General features: G+C 44.6%; 1 protein-coding gene across 10 annotated transcripts in view; it reads right to left on the reverse strand.

Moving 5' to 3' along the window:
• Positions 1 to 3,591: 3,591 nt before the first annotated feature.
• LOC309501027 (receptor-type tyrosine-protein phosphatase S-like) overlaps positions 3,592 to 15,000 on the reverse strand; it is a 122,874-nt gene continuing 111,465 nt past the window's right edge. For 9 of the 10 annotated variants that reach the window (XM_082172934.1, XM_082172937.1, XM_082172932.1 and 6 more), the window contains 7 exons: positions 12,482 to 12,767; positions 10,183 to 10,361; positions 9,944 to 10,070; positions 8,967 to 9,092; positions 8,048 to 8,202; positions 7,773 to 7,908; positions 3,592 to 6,740 (listed from right to left, as the gene is read on the reverse strand). In XM_082172934.1, coding sequence (XP_082029060.1) covers positions 6,672 to 6,740; positions 7,773 to 7,908; positions 8,048 to 8,202; positions 8,967 to 9,092; positions 9,944 to 10,070; positions 10,183 to 10,361; positions 12,482 to 12,767 — 1,078 coding nt within the window. In that variant the 3' untranslated portion in view covers positions 3,592 to 6,671. The remainder of the gene's footprint in view (positions 6,741 to 7,772; positions 7,909 to 8,047; positions 8,203 to 8,966; positions 9,093 to 9,943; positions 10,071 to 10,182; positions 10,362 to 12,481; positions 12,768 to 15,000) is intronic. The other variant, XR_014206756.1, reaches the window with a different exon arrangement.

Below are 15,000 nucleotides of genomic sequence, written 5' to 3' on the forward strand. Positions count from 1 at the left end.
TTTGCTCTGAAAAAGCCAGATTTTTTTTGTGCATATTTCTTGGATCTTTTTAAACCCTTTCTCATGATCAGTCGAGAGACTCGTGACTCTTTAGAACAAATAGAAGAGGGTTTTCACAGCAATGTCAAGAAAATAACCATTTCCGGTTCCCCAAAGAACCTGTCACCCAACGAGAGTGTGTGTCACAGTTTGTTTTCATTAACCAAATCAAATGTTTTACTTTGTTCAGTTCCCTTATGAGAACGGTTCTCTCGTACTGCGTTGCAAACGCTATGGGAAACTCCTTTCTCGAGAATCATTGAAGCCTTTATTTATACACTTCTCCTGTGTTATTCACTAAGAGCGACCAACGTCCCTCTCTCGAAGCGGCTGCACTCGTCTCTTTTGGTGGATCTGCAGATGACGCAGTTTCTGGGGCGGCGTCTTGAGTGTGAGGATTGGTCGGGCTCCGCGGACCCCGCCCCTCCTTCTCAGACTGAAAGAATCGACACCAGAGTGAGTATTGACGCTGAACTTCTCCGCGTTGTCACTCGCGCTGTCGACGAACTGGGAATCGACTGGCTTTCCCCAGAAGAGCCCTCTAGAAGCCGCCTTGATGAATGGTTCCTGCCGGGGCACAAACAGGCTCCTCGCCAGCGTGCTGCTCCATTTTCCCCCAAGGTCCACAACGAGCTCACTAAATCCTGGCGCGCGCCCTTTTCAGCGTGAATGCGCTCTTCTGCTTCTACCACGCTCTCATCTGTTGACGCCGCTGAAGAGAAGGGCTATGTGAAGCTCCCGCCACTTGAAGCGGTCGCCGCTCATTTGTGCCGTGCAGAACTACTTCCGCTATGGCCGGTCGCGCCTACGCCGCCACTGGTCAAGGCTGCACTGCACACCATGGCAATCCTCCAGGTGTTCCAAGCCAAACACCTCCGCGCTATGGACGAGTCGGGACCCGATCCAGACGCCTTCAAGGACCTTCGCAGCGCTACTGACCTTGCACTGCGGGCCACAAAGACCACTGCCCAGGCTATCGGCCGCAATCTTGGCCAGCCTTGTTGTTCTGGAGTGCCACTTATGGCTAAATTTAACTGAGATCATGGACGCGGACAGGACAGTCTCTTCCGTCAGCGGCTTTGCAGAGCGCTTCACAGAGGCTCAGAAAGCTTCCAGTGCAATGAAGCACTTCCTACCGAAGCGCTCCATTTCGGCTTCACGGCGCCCCAAGAGTACACCGCAGCCAGAGAAACCAGCGCCGCAGGTTTACCAGCCCTGCCCAGCGGCTGAGACCAGCCAACGCTAAAAACCAGCAAAGCGCTACTCGCTCCCCAAGCGCCAAGGTCCTCGGCCGAAGCTCACGCTGGACCACGAGCCTAAGAAGCCGCCCTAGCCGGGGGAAAGAGGAGTGGCCCAGGCTCCCCCTTTAAGCGTTCCCTCCGGTTTCGATGCTCCCTCAGGTCATTGAATGGATCAGGAACACCGAGTGCGCAGTCCTTCTTGTAGCCCCCCTCTGGCGAACCCAGATAGCAGCTATTGGTAGCAGCTATTGCAGCTCCTGTCTTGAGTTCAGGCCCAATGACTCCAAAGTCATCCTTAAACCAAGACACGGTTATGTACCAAAGGTGCTCTCAACTGCGTTCAGAGCCCAGATTATTTCCCTATCAGCTCTTCCCATTTCGGGAGAAGATAGCGATGCTCTCATGCTCTGCCCTGTCAGAGCCCTGAGAATATATCTGGAGCATTCTGCCTCTTTCAGACAGTCTGAACAGCTCTTTATCTGTCTCGGGGGCAGCACCAAATGGCTACTGGTCACGAAACTAACACTGTCAAGATGGATAGTGGATGCCATCTCCCTAGCCTACACCTCTCTGGGTCTCTCATGCCCCATAGGTGTTAGAGCTCCCTCCACAAGAGGCATGGCTTCCTCTTGAGCTTGGTCCAGTGGAGTCCCGATCGAAAACATTTGTGCGGCGGCCGGCTGGTCCGCTCCGTCCACATTTGCAAAATTCTATAATCTAGAGGTTCCCGCCTTGCAGGCACGAGTTATCTCTATTTAAGTCTCTGGCTAGTCTAACCCAGACCTATGTATGAACCAGGTCCCCTCCAAACCATATGGTATGGTTAAGGCCATACCATAAAAGGGTATGGCCTTCATACCCTTTTATAATAATAATAATAATAATTCATTACATTTATATAGCGCTTTTCTCGGCACTCAAAGCGCTTTACATAGAAGGGGGGAATCTCCTCAACCACCACCAATGTGCAGCATCCACTTGGATGATGCGACGGCAGCCATATTGCGCCAGAACGCCCACCACACACCAGCTTACTGGTGGAGAGGAGACAGTGATGAAGCCAATCAGTATATGGGGATGATTAGGAGGCCATGATGGACAGAGGCCACTGGGCAAATTTGGCCAGGATGCCGGGGTTACACCCCTACTCTTTCGAAAGACATCCTGGGATTTTTAATGACCACAGAGAGTCAGGACCTCGGTTTTACGTCTCATCCGAAGGACGGTGCTCTTTGACAGTATAGTGTCCCATCACTATACTGGGGCGTTAGGACCCACACAGACCACAGGGTGAGCGCCCCCTGCTGGCCTCACTAACACCTCTTCCAGCAGCAACCTGGTTTTCTCAGGAGGTCTCCCATCCAGGTACTAACCAGGCTCAGCCCTGCTTAGCTTCAGTGGGCAACTGGTCTTGGGCTACAGGGTGACATGGCTGCTGAATATTTTATGTGGTGAATATCATTCTAAGGGCCCGACATTCTGGTCTATTATGATTTAGACTACTCTGTTATTAGTTTTGGGTCTCCCTGGACACCTTCAGAGTAGTCACTGGCGAATAGCACGGCGTTTTAAAATGGGTTCCCATAGCGTTTGCAACGCAGTACGAGAGAACCGTTCTGATTGGACCGCTCACCTCTGCCGACTCGCCATAGGTTCGTGCAGTTGCTGCAGAACAGCCAATCAGCTCGCTAGCACTCGAGCTATGATGCTCTAGCTGTGCAGCTGCAATGCGTTTTAAAATAAAGGCTTCAATAATTCTCGAGAAAGCAGTTTCCCATAGCGTTTGCAACGCAGTACTCATTCCCTTATCTCTAAGGGAACCGAAGTTATGTAAGTAACCAAATACGTTTTCCGCCACTCCTTTGTTTCCATGGTAACCATCATTGAGTTCATTTGGTCCAGCTGTGTTTCATTCATCATCCTCATTTGTGTTTGCTCTGTAAATTGGTCCCTCACATCCATTCTCTGTCTGATCACCGCTGTAAATAGTGTATGTTGCTGCTGTTCTGCTGGCTTGTATTTTTGATCATCATTAAACCTTTGTGTTGAAAGGATTCCTTCATCTTGTTCTGTCTTCCTGCATTCACTCGTGACAGTGTGTGACAGTGTGTGTGTGTGTGTGTGTGTGTGTGTGTGTGTGTGTGTGTATGCAGTAGAACTGCCTAATGATGAAATGTAATCTATCTAGTGATCATGATTCATCCACTCAATTTAATCCCACTGATGTATTAAAATGAACATGGAGTCGACGATTAACATAAATCAGCAGTTTCATCACAAATACCTGATGAAATAAGAGACACACACACACTTCTTCACGTCAGTATATCCAGTCGTTCTGTTTTAATACAAAGTCGACATATTATCTACACATATGATCTGAAATCAGTAAGCAGAGAAAAGTGAAGCACTACGTAGTCATCAGTACTCGGCCCTCGTTCCCTAATTCCCTCATTCCTTTATTCCCTCAATCCCTCGTTCCTTCATCCCCTCGTTCCCTCATTCCTTCATTCCCTCGTTCCTTCATTCCCTCATTCCTTTATTCCCTCAATCCCTCGTTCCTTCATCCCCTCGTTCCCTCATTCCTTCATTCCCTTATTCCTTCATTCCTTTATTCTCTCAATCCCTCGTTCCTTCATTACCTCGTTCCCTCATTCCTTCATTCCCTTGTTCCCTTATTCTTTCATTCCCTCGTTCCTTCGTTCCCTCATTCCTTAATTCCCTCATTCCTTCGTTCCCTTGTTCCTTCATTCCCTCGTTCCTTCATTCCCTCGTTCCTTCATTCCCTCATTCCTTAATTCCCTCATTCCTTCGTTCCCTCGTTCCTTCATTCCCTCGTTCCTTCATTCCCTCATTCCCTCATTCCCTTGTTCCCTCATTCCTTCGTTCCCTCGTTCCTTCATTCCCTCGTTCCTTCATTCCCTCATTCCTTCATTCCCTCATTCCCTTGTTCCCTCATTCCTTCGTTCCCTCATTCCCTTGTTCCCTCATTTCCTTGTTCCCTCATTCCCTCATTTCCTTGTTCCCTCATTCCTTTGTTCCCTCATTCCCTTGTTCCCTCATTTCCTTGTTCCCTCATTCCCTTGTTCCCTCATTCCTTCATTCCCTCATTTCCTTGTTCCCTCATTCCTTCATTCCCTTGTTCCCTCATTTCCTTGTTCCCTCATTCCTTCATTCCCTCATTCCCTTGTTCCCTCATTTCCTTGTTCCCTCATTCCTTCATTCCCTCATTCCCTTGTTCCCTCATTCCCTCGTCTGATCAAGTGTTGCTTTGATAGATGATTGTGGGATTATTCCTGTGCTTTCGTCTTCAAAGGAACTTTTTAATAAGAGAGAATATTTAAATAAGAAACATCAGTGGTGAATGTGCTTTAACTTGAGGAGAGAAACTCTGTGCTGAGGAAGATTAGTGTCTAGCCGATCCTGAAACTGACACAACATGATCACTGAGACGCTCATATTTGCCAATATTTGATATTAGATTCACATTGATAACCACATTCACTTCGCCGATGAACAGGAGCGTCAGTTTATAACGACAGGATGGACCGTAACTTCAGCAGTTGTGTGTAAAGGTGTGGTCACATAAGCCAAAGTTTGTTAGGGAATTATGTTTTGTCAATAGTTTAGTGTAAAAATTATGCTCTTCCTCAGAGTTTCTGTCTTGTTTCCCAGCACAAATATAGAAACATTTTTAAATCAAGATTCATTTACTGGAGAAGCAAAATTACTGAAGATATTTAGTCAAAAATGTATCAGAATGAAGTGAGTTTGTGTTTAAAACAAGAACTAATATCCAATGGAGTCAGAAAAAGAATCCTAATTTAAAGAGAAAACAAGATACTTTTTCTGACTCCATCAGCAGATATTAGTTCTTGTTTTAAACACAAACTCACTTCATTCTGATACATTTTTCATTTACATCTTCAGTCATTTTCTTGTATCTTGATTTAAGAATGTTTGTACTGGAAAACAAGACAAAAAACTAAAGAAGAACATCTTCTGCAATGTAATTTCAGCAGTTTTTGCACATTTCCACCATTTTGTGGAAAAAGGCGAAATTCAACAATTTGCGAAAACGCACATGGGAAAATCTTTCGCTAAATTCGTTTGTATTCCTATTGAAATGACTGTATTTCGCCCTTGAAAATTCACACGTGACCACACTTTAAATATCACATTTTAGTCATTCATGTTAACATGGTTTTACCCTGCTGGTTTAGTTTACCACGGTATGCAAATCCTGATGCTGATCTGTTGCTCTTTAACCCCGCGTGTGCTTGATCTCGCTTCGTTTGACTGATAATGCCGATGAGAACCATGTGACGTCTCAGAACTCCAGCGATTGGCTGAGGTTTGGGCTCTGAGGACTGTTGGCTTCTCTAGAACAATCAGTGCACAGGAAATATATAAAATATCTGAGAGGGTTTACGAAGCACAACACTGTACATCTGAGCCATGTACAGTCACATTAGCTGGCCAACTACACCACAGCTCATAAATCATAGTGCCATAAAAATCATGTAAATAAATAAGATCCTTAGAAATTCAAGCATATCATCAACAAAATGAAATAAAAAAATCAGGTCGATTAAATATTTGACAACAACGATAATAAGGCTCACTTCACGTCTCGAACCGGCTGGTTTCCCGCGCTACTCCTAAACATCACGCCTTCGCTAAACTAAACATGACGGGAAGAGTTTCGCGAGTGCGTTCTAGATCTGATCAGATGCTTCGAGCGTTCGACCGCTGGAAACACTGGGGAACGATCCGCGATTCCTCCTAGAACGTGTGTGTCGAATCATTTCCGTGTTCTGGGATGAGCGATCGTCTTCCGTCTCGTTACGCAACAGCCGAAAGAGCAAAAGAACATGATACAGATACGAGATTGAAGCACTGAAACTCGCTCGCCTCTCAAACACGCGTAAGCAGCAGAAAGTCTTGAAGAGACACACAAACACAGTATTCACAGGAGTTGATCCGCCTCGCTCCGTTAGGCACAGACGGTGGGAGATCTCGTTTCATTAAACTCCCGCTTAATCGTCCCGATGGCAACGATCCCGTCATTCACACGAACGAACGAACGAACTCACGTCTGACGTTGGCAAAGACAGTTCGAAGAAACTCCCACTGAAGGGTGCAGCAATAATCCAGGCTTTTGATTTCATAGTTTCTTGTTGTTGTTTTGCTTTAAATAGATTTTTTTGTACATGTAATATTTTCCTCTTCATCCACGGTTTAATATTTCTAGAAAGCCGACCACAACATTAATTTCAATAAGTGAACACTGAGGTAATAGTTTGCGTCTCTGGAGTGTGGATCCTCTGCGAGGGTTTGCTGGGGTCGAGGGGAAGGTGTTCTTCACGTGTTCTTGGCCTTCTTCTTCTCTTATGTTGCATAGTGATCAAAACTTCCAAGGTACTCGAGGCCGGCCTGATAGCAGAACTGGTACTCGTCCTGCGAACACACACACACACAGATCTGATCACATGACTGCAGCAGACGAGACGAACTGGACTAAAGTCACCTCGAATAAGAGTTTGTTGTGCATCTTATTATCCCTGTTCATCACTAGTGCATTATATTCTCTGTTTGATAGACTAAAAAGATAACAATAAAAGTTGAGTGGTGCTTGCAGTGGCAAAACTCTGCACTGGGGTGCTCTGGGTGGTTGCTAGGGTGTTTTGGGTAGTTCCTGTGCTGTTCTGAGTGATTGATAGGGCATTGCGCCATAGTTGACAGACAGTAGCTAGTATGTTGTGGGTGTTGCTAGCGTGCTCTTAGGCAGTTGCTAGGGTGTTCTGTGTATTTTCTAAGGTGTTGTCGATGTTTGCTTTGGCATTGCTATGTGATTGCTAGACAGTTACTATGGTGATGTCCTGGGTGGTTGCAAGGGGGTTGCTAGGCACAGTTGCTAGGGTGTTCTGAGTGGTTGCTAGGGTGTTGTCTATGGTTGCCAGACTGTTACTATGGTGATGTTCTGGATGGTTGTAAGGGTGTTGCTAGGCAGTTGCTAGGGTGTTTATGGGTGAATGCAAGGGTGGTTGCTAGGGTGTTGCTAAAACATTGTTATGTGGTTGCTATGTAGTTTCTAGGGTATTCTGGACGGTTGCTAGGCGGCTGAATAGGGTGTTCTGGGAGGTTGCTAGACAGTTACTATGGTGATGTTCTGAATGTTTGTAAGGGTGTTGCTAGGCAGTTTCTAGGGTGTTTATGGGTGATTGCAAGGGTGATTGCTTGGGTGTTGCTAGGCAGTTTCTAGGGTATTCTAGATGGTTGCTAGGGCGTTGCCGTGTATGTCTCTGTAAGCACATTTTATTGTTGATATTTGCTATATAAATAGAACTTTTCCAATAAGAGTAAGCATCATGGTATCAGTGGTAGTGTGGGTCTAAGGTGGGAAAGTATGTTCTACAGGAGGTTCAACAGAAACGAGATCTTCCACAGACTCTCGGCTCGACGGTAAACGGTGATGTGTGTTTACCGTACCTCAGTCTGCACCATCGCCGGCCGTTGCGTGCGCAGCATTTTGACGGTCTGGAAGATGTCGACGGCGCCCTCGTAACGCATGCGCTCCAGCACGATACTGAGAGTGATGAACACACCTGTGCGCCCGACGCCCGCACTGAGAGAGAGTGAGAGAGAGAGAGAGAGAGAGAGAGAGAGAGAGAGAGAGTGTCTCAGGATTCAGCTCATGTTCGTCTACAAACACTGAGTGTGTGTGTGTGTGTGTGTGTGTGTGTGTGTCTGAGTATCATCATCACCTGCAGTGGACTGTGATTGGTCCATCCTGACCAAACTGCTCCTTGGTTTTATGCACCTGTCCAATGAAATCAATGAAACCCTCCCCTGACTTTGGAACACCTTGTTCTGGCCAATCGGTGAACTGGAACTGTCTGACGGTTCTGGACTGTCCGTCCTATAGAAAAAAAAGACAACGAGTCTGAACATCTCCAGGTGTGAGAAACACTCTGACTGCAGAGGCACATGAGGTCAGCGTCCTGAATATAAACACACACGTGACTTTCAATATCTCTTCATGAGGATCCATGCATCTCATGTGCTTCAGGTCAGTTGCTAGGGTGCTACAGGGCAGTTGCTAGGGTGTTCTGGGTTGTTGCAAGGGTGCTTCTAGGGCATTGCTAGGGTGTTCTGGGCTGTTGCTAGGGTGCTACAGGGCAGTTGCTAGGGTGTTCTGGGTTGTTGCTAGGGTGCTACAGGGCAGTTGCTAGGGTGTTCTGGGTTGTTTCAAGGGTTCTTCAGGGCAGTTGCAAGGGTGTTCTGGGTTGTTGCTAGGGTGCTTCAGGGCAGTTGCTAGGGTGTTCTGAGTTGTTGCTAGGGTGCTACAGGGCAGTTGCTAGGGTGTTCTGGGTTGTTGCTAGGGTGCTACAGGGCAGTTGCAAGGGTGTTCTGGGTTGTTGCTAGGGTGCTACAGGGCTGTTACTAGGGTGTTCTTGGTTGTTGCTAGGGTGTTGCTATGTAGGAGTTCAGGTGTTTGCTATGGTATTTGCTATGTGGTTGCATGGCAGTTAATAGGGTGTTATGGGTGGTTGCAAGGGTGTTGCTAGGCAGTTGCTAGGCAATTAAGTTCAGTGTTGGCTCAATCCAGGCTCAGTTCTGCTTCAGAACATCATCTGCATGTAAGATCAGATGGTACCGCGGTAAGCGACGGCCTGTACTCACCCTGGCGTCGGTGACTTTGAACTCTCTCAGGATGTACTGTGGCATGTTGTATTCTGCCATGGGATCCACTACGAAGTACTGATAGCGAGCCGAACGCTCCGCCGGCCAGTACTGATGGCACTTCTCCTGTTGACACACACACACACACGGTACAGAAACTGCTCATTTCCTCATGAAAACAAGGATGAAAAATGTTCCTTGACCAGCTTTTATTTCTCCATGACTGAGACGAGATGACATAATTACGACTATATCAACATGCAATCTCGTGATGAAAAAATACGAGACTGAAATATAGTTTAAAAAATAATAACTTTAACAAAATCTCTCAATAATTTCTTCAACAAAAAAATAGCAGAAAAATAATCTAGAATGTTTTTAAAAAGCCACTACGAGCTTTCATGCGATCTGTTGGCTGAATACAGTGTCAGCGTATCAAGTAACTTCAGTTAATTAATCAGATTACTTTTTCAAGTAACTAGTAAAGTAACGCATTACTTTTTCAATTTACAACAAAATATCAAAGCTACTTTTTCAAGTAAGTAACGCTAGTTAATTTTACACATTTATTGACTGACAGCTCTCCTGTTCCCATGTTGAAAGAAATAAAGTGAGGAGGTGTTGCGTTCGCTGTGTGTGTGTGTGTGTGTGTGTGTGTGTGTGTGTGTGTGAGTGTGTTTGAGTGAGTGTGTTTGTGTGAGTGATTGTGTGTGTGTGTGCGCTGTGTAAACATGATGGTTATTTTAGTTCTAGACTAAATGTGAAAAAAAAGTAATGCAAAAGTAATGTAATGCATTCCTTTTCATAAAAAGTAACTAAGTAACGCAATTAGTTACTTTTTTGGGAGTAACGCAATATTGTAATGCATTACTTTTAAAAGTAACTCTCCCCAACACTGACTAAATATGATCAAACTAAATCTGACACAGGACTACATTAAAAGCAGAAGGAGCATGTGTTTGGCTCTCAGATCTCACCCGTCCCATCTCACGCAGTTTGGTCAGCATGACCACGATGGTGGAGTTGTGTTCCCACAGGGTCCTCCAGAAGTCCTCCGTTGTCTCCGCCAGCGGCCCCTGCGTGGCGATATACGCCTTCTGCTGCCTGAACACACACACATACACACACACACACACACACACACACACACACACACTCAGATCAGTTCAGTTCAGCTTCTGCTCTCGTCTGATAGAGTCAGAGCAGGGAAGTCTACCTGTATCCGTCGATGAAGCTGGCGTTGATGTAGTCGGACCCTTCCAGGCCTCTGATTGGCTGCAGACACACGCGTGTGGTTTCGTACGGCATGATGTTCACCAGCCGGTTCTTGAACTTGTTGCAGGGCAGATTAGCACTGACGAACCTGGAGGTGTGTGCTTTAGTGTTGGCCAGACGCTGACGGACACAAACGCATCACAGTAAGGTCACGGGTTTAAACTTATGCGTGTTATAGGAAAGTCACATTAAAACTGTCCTGGAAATACTTTATGATTTTTTTGCCGGATTATCACAATGGTTTATGCACTACGCAAACTTTCAATCTCAAATAGATGTGCATTTAATATGAAAATTCATTACATGTTCAAATTCCAGTGATCTAAACAAAAAGTGTTATAATAAACAAATTAACAAACCATTGTTATTTATTGTATGGAAATGATGTACTGTATATACACTACTGGTCAAAGGTTTAGAATATGTATGATTTGTAATGTTTCTGAAAAAGTCTCATTACATAAATATAATAACGTAATTAGTTACTTTTTTTGGGGAGTAACGCAATATTGTAACACGTTACTTTTCATAAAAAGTAACTAAGTAACGCAATTAGTTACTTTTTTGGGAGTAACGCAATATTGTAATGCATTATTTTTCATAAAAAGTAATTAAGTAACGCAATTAGTTACTTTTTGGGGAGTAACGCAATATTGTAACACATTACTTTTCATAAAAAGTAACTAAGTAACTAGGGATGGGCATTCGATTAAATTTTCTTAGTCGATCGTCGGGAAAATTAACGATCGACTATCGATTAATCATTAATATTTTTATATTGAAATTCATTATTTCTTTAACTTTTTATAAATTAAAAATGCAATGAAAATACAAAAATACAGTTTGTTTGTCCTCGATGAGATCTTTATTACAAGAAGATCAACTTGTGGCAGTGAAACTGGACGTTCGGTAGACTTGAAGATTCCTGCGGTGCTCTAAACCAGCGGAACCTGCAGCTGCGAGCCGGCGTTCTTAAACAGAGACCCATGGCCACTTCATCCGTTTTCTGTGATCGGATAGCTATCCGGTCGTGAAAAGACCAAATCTAAATGCCCTCCGAAACGCATTCTAGACGGATTTAAATCCGATCGCTCAAACCACTTTATACTTTATATCTGAGACGCATTCCAGACGAAACTGGACAAGAGTAAATGCATCTGGTTGTTGAAACCACATATGCAAATTTGACTTATCCCAAAAATGATAAGAAATAAACGTGTGAGAGCGTGTTATAGGCTATATGTCATGTTATATCCAGATATGACGACGCTACTTCAACACGCATCACCACAGATGAGCATCTATTCATCAAGCCAACGTGCAAACTATCGCAAATCAAAGTGAAAGTCATTCATCAACACACAATCATCTTCATTAAAAGTAAAGAACCGAAATGATCTTACCAGGGCTGTTGCCGCAATATCTTGTTGCGGTCTTTGATTTAGAAATTTTCGCTGATGATCAATAAAATGCAGCTCATATCAGTTGCTTTCGATGACGTGCAACAATTTAAATATGCATATAGCGCGGGAATTCAAGATCGGATTTATATCCGTTTTGCAAAAACACATTTATGTGACCAGGTGTAAATGGAATCGTTTTGATAAATCAGATAGCTATCCGATCTGAGAAAACGCATGAAGTTCCCATAGAACTTCTGCACCAGTCTACTGATTTCTGTTGAGAAAGATAAGCATGTTGACATGATCTGGGATCAGACGCGACCGCAACCTGGTGACAGCCAGTCCAGCCGCCGAAAACACCCGCTCTGAGGGGACTGACGTTGCCGGGATGCACAGGTACCTCCGCGCTAAAATGAATTCCATTGCTTCAAGACTCACACTACGCAACGCAACCTGCATTAGTTTAATCGATAACAAATAAACGTGATCGACGAAATTCTTAACGATCAATTATCGATCGTCGATTAATCATGCCCATCCCTATAAGTAACGCAATTAGTTACTTTTTTGGGAGTAACGCAATATTGTAATGCATTAATTTTCATAAAAAGTAATTAAGTAACGCAATTAGTTACTTTTTGGGGAGTAACGCAATATTGTAACACATTACTTTTCATAAAAAGTAACTAAGTAACGCAATTAGTTACTTTTTTGGGAGTAACGCAATATTGTAATGCATTACTTTTAAAAGTAAATCACCCCAACACTGACTAAATATAATAAAACTGAATCTGACACAGGACTACACTGACTCGACTGAACCCCAGACTCCCACACCTTGAACTCGAGCTCCATCCCGCTGACATGTTCTCCGGGCTCCACCTGCGCGAGCGTCTGTATGTACGAGCACAGGCTTCGGGCCGCGACCTCAGTGTTCCCGCAGGCCACGGCCTCCAGCAGCGCCTCGTGGATGAAGCCGTACTGGTCCTCCGTCTGCACCATGTAGTTCCGCTGCGAGCGCATCAGGGTCACGTGACCGTACACGTCCACCGCGCGCTCGTGGCGGAGCCGCTCTAGCATGGCGTCGATCACGATGAAGCAGCCGGTGCGGCCCACGCCAGCGCTGAGACACACACACAGAAAACACTTTTTTTACACATTTGTGACTACTTGTCTGCAGCTTCAGATTCAGAATACAGGTTTGTGACTATTGTCAGCGAGTGCAAATCTCAACATTCAACTTCAGATTTTAATTTTTTATTTTAAGTTCTCAAATTCACATCTACGTGCTCTCGAGTTTTGATACTCTTTTACCTTCATAGTGAGAGTGCGTGTGTGAGAGAGTGTGTGTGTGTGTGTGTGTGTGTGCGTGTGTGTGAGAGTGTGTGAGTGTGTGTGTGTGTCAGTGTGTGTGTGTGTGTGTGTGTGTGTGTGTGTGTGTGTGTGTGCGTGTGTGTGTGTGTGTGTGTGTGTGTGTGTGAGAGTGAGTGTGTGTGTGTGTGTGTGTGTGTGTGTGAGTGAGTGAGTGAGTGAATGAGTGAGTGAGTGTGTGTGTGTGTGTGTGAGAGTGTTCATGTTTTTCTATCCCGGTGGGGACTACAACCTGAATGCACACAGACTCATGGGGACTCGTGGGGACCTAAATAGGTCTAACTCTAAATCTTAACCCTAAAGAGGTCCCCATGGGTAAACAAGCTTATAAATCATACAGAATGAGTTTTTTTGGAAATGTAAAAATGCAGAAAGTTGTGTGTGATGGGTAGGTTTAGGGGTAGAGTTAGTGTAAGGAGATAGAATATACAGTTTGTACAGTATAAAAACCATTAAGTCTATGGAGAGTCCCCACAAAGATAGTAAACCAGACGTGTGTGTGTGTGTGTGTGAGAGTGAGTGAGTGAGTGAGTGAGTGAGTGAGTGAGTGAGTGAGTGAGTGAGTGAGTGAGTGTGTGTGTGTGTGTGTGTGTGTGTGTGTGTGTGTGTGTGTGTGTGTGTGTGTGTGTGTGTGTGTGTGTGTGTGTGTGTGTGTGTGTGTGTGTGTGTGTGAGAGGGAGTGTGTGTGTGTGTGTGTGTGTGTGTGTGTGTGTGTGTGTGAGCATCAGTATTGAGATCACAGACACCGGTCAGCAGATCAACATCACACCGCACTGCAGCAAAAGGTCGAATCTTCTGAACTTCAGCTCAATTTCACAAACCCTCGTCCTCAATGAACCCAGTGAATCCCAGCAGAACCTCAGCGAGTCAGAGACCCAGTCGAGACCAGAACCAGAACCAGAACCAGAACCCGTGAGATTCAGATCAACACCAGACGAGTCTCTGATAGTGATGGGAGAAGCTCTGAATCAACTGAACCAATTGGTTCTCAAAATGATTCACTGTTTTGAATCGGTCTGAACGGCACACGCTGGCGACTCCTGCTGGTCAGAACGTGTAAATGCAATGAAAACTGCATGTAAAAACAACTGCAAATGTTTTATTGATAATTTACTTTTTAACAGCAATTTACAAATCATCTAATACCATTAAATATTAAGTGTTTGTATAATATTTGCTATTTAATTAAATTGTAGGGCTTTTTAAAGGCCAATAATAGTCTATTCACTACAACTCTTCCTTTTAATTATACAAATGTGTGTTAAAAAATGTCTACAAATGTCTAAAACTGATCTGAGATCAGGTATAAACCAAATAAATGCTGGTTTATGGGTTCACAGAGATCATCGCCCACATGAAACGTTTATAATCAGTCATGACGAAACAAATCCACGTTTACTGAAATCACGTGACTCTGAATCTTTGTTGCACTGAATCATGACTTGGAAACGAATGATTCTCAAGGTTTAGAAGCTTAAGTGTTTGTCTGAGCTTTGAGGACAGACTAGTTTAGTCTCGAGAGCCGTCCTCAATAAATGAATGAATACAGCAACTCTTATATAACAAGCAGAAGAGTCTTACTCTGCAAGCGGAAGGGTTCGAGAGGGAATGAAACACACACACATCAGTGTTTACACTGCATTTATCCTCGGCCCCGGGGAAGACGGATCGATGTGAAACACCGAAGCTCTGCGTTCGAGAGCCAGTGAAGGCTTGAACACCTGATGTACTCGTTACATCATAAGAAGAACGGCCAGACAAGTCATTTGGCGATGTCATGATTTGTAAAGAAAGACGACACGCCTGAGCACATATATATATTCAAACACGCATATATAGACTGAACACGTAATACACATGTGCGGCATCAGCGTTTCACAGATTCACATCAGGGATAATGTACATCCAGCCGGTGGTCCTCTCATAATAACCCCTGACAGGATGAGGAGGACACAGACACGAAGCGGAGATCTTGGTCAACCTGA

This window comes from Leuciscus leuciscus (assembly GCF_965113295.1).
Source record: "Leuciscus leuciscus genome assembly, chromosome: 6".
Taxonomy (NCBI): domain Eukaryota; kingdom Metazoa; phylum Chordata; class Actinopteri; order Cypriniformes; family Leuciscidae; genus Leuciscus; species Leuciscus leuciscus.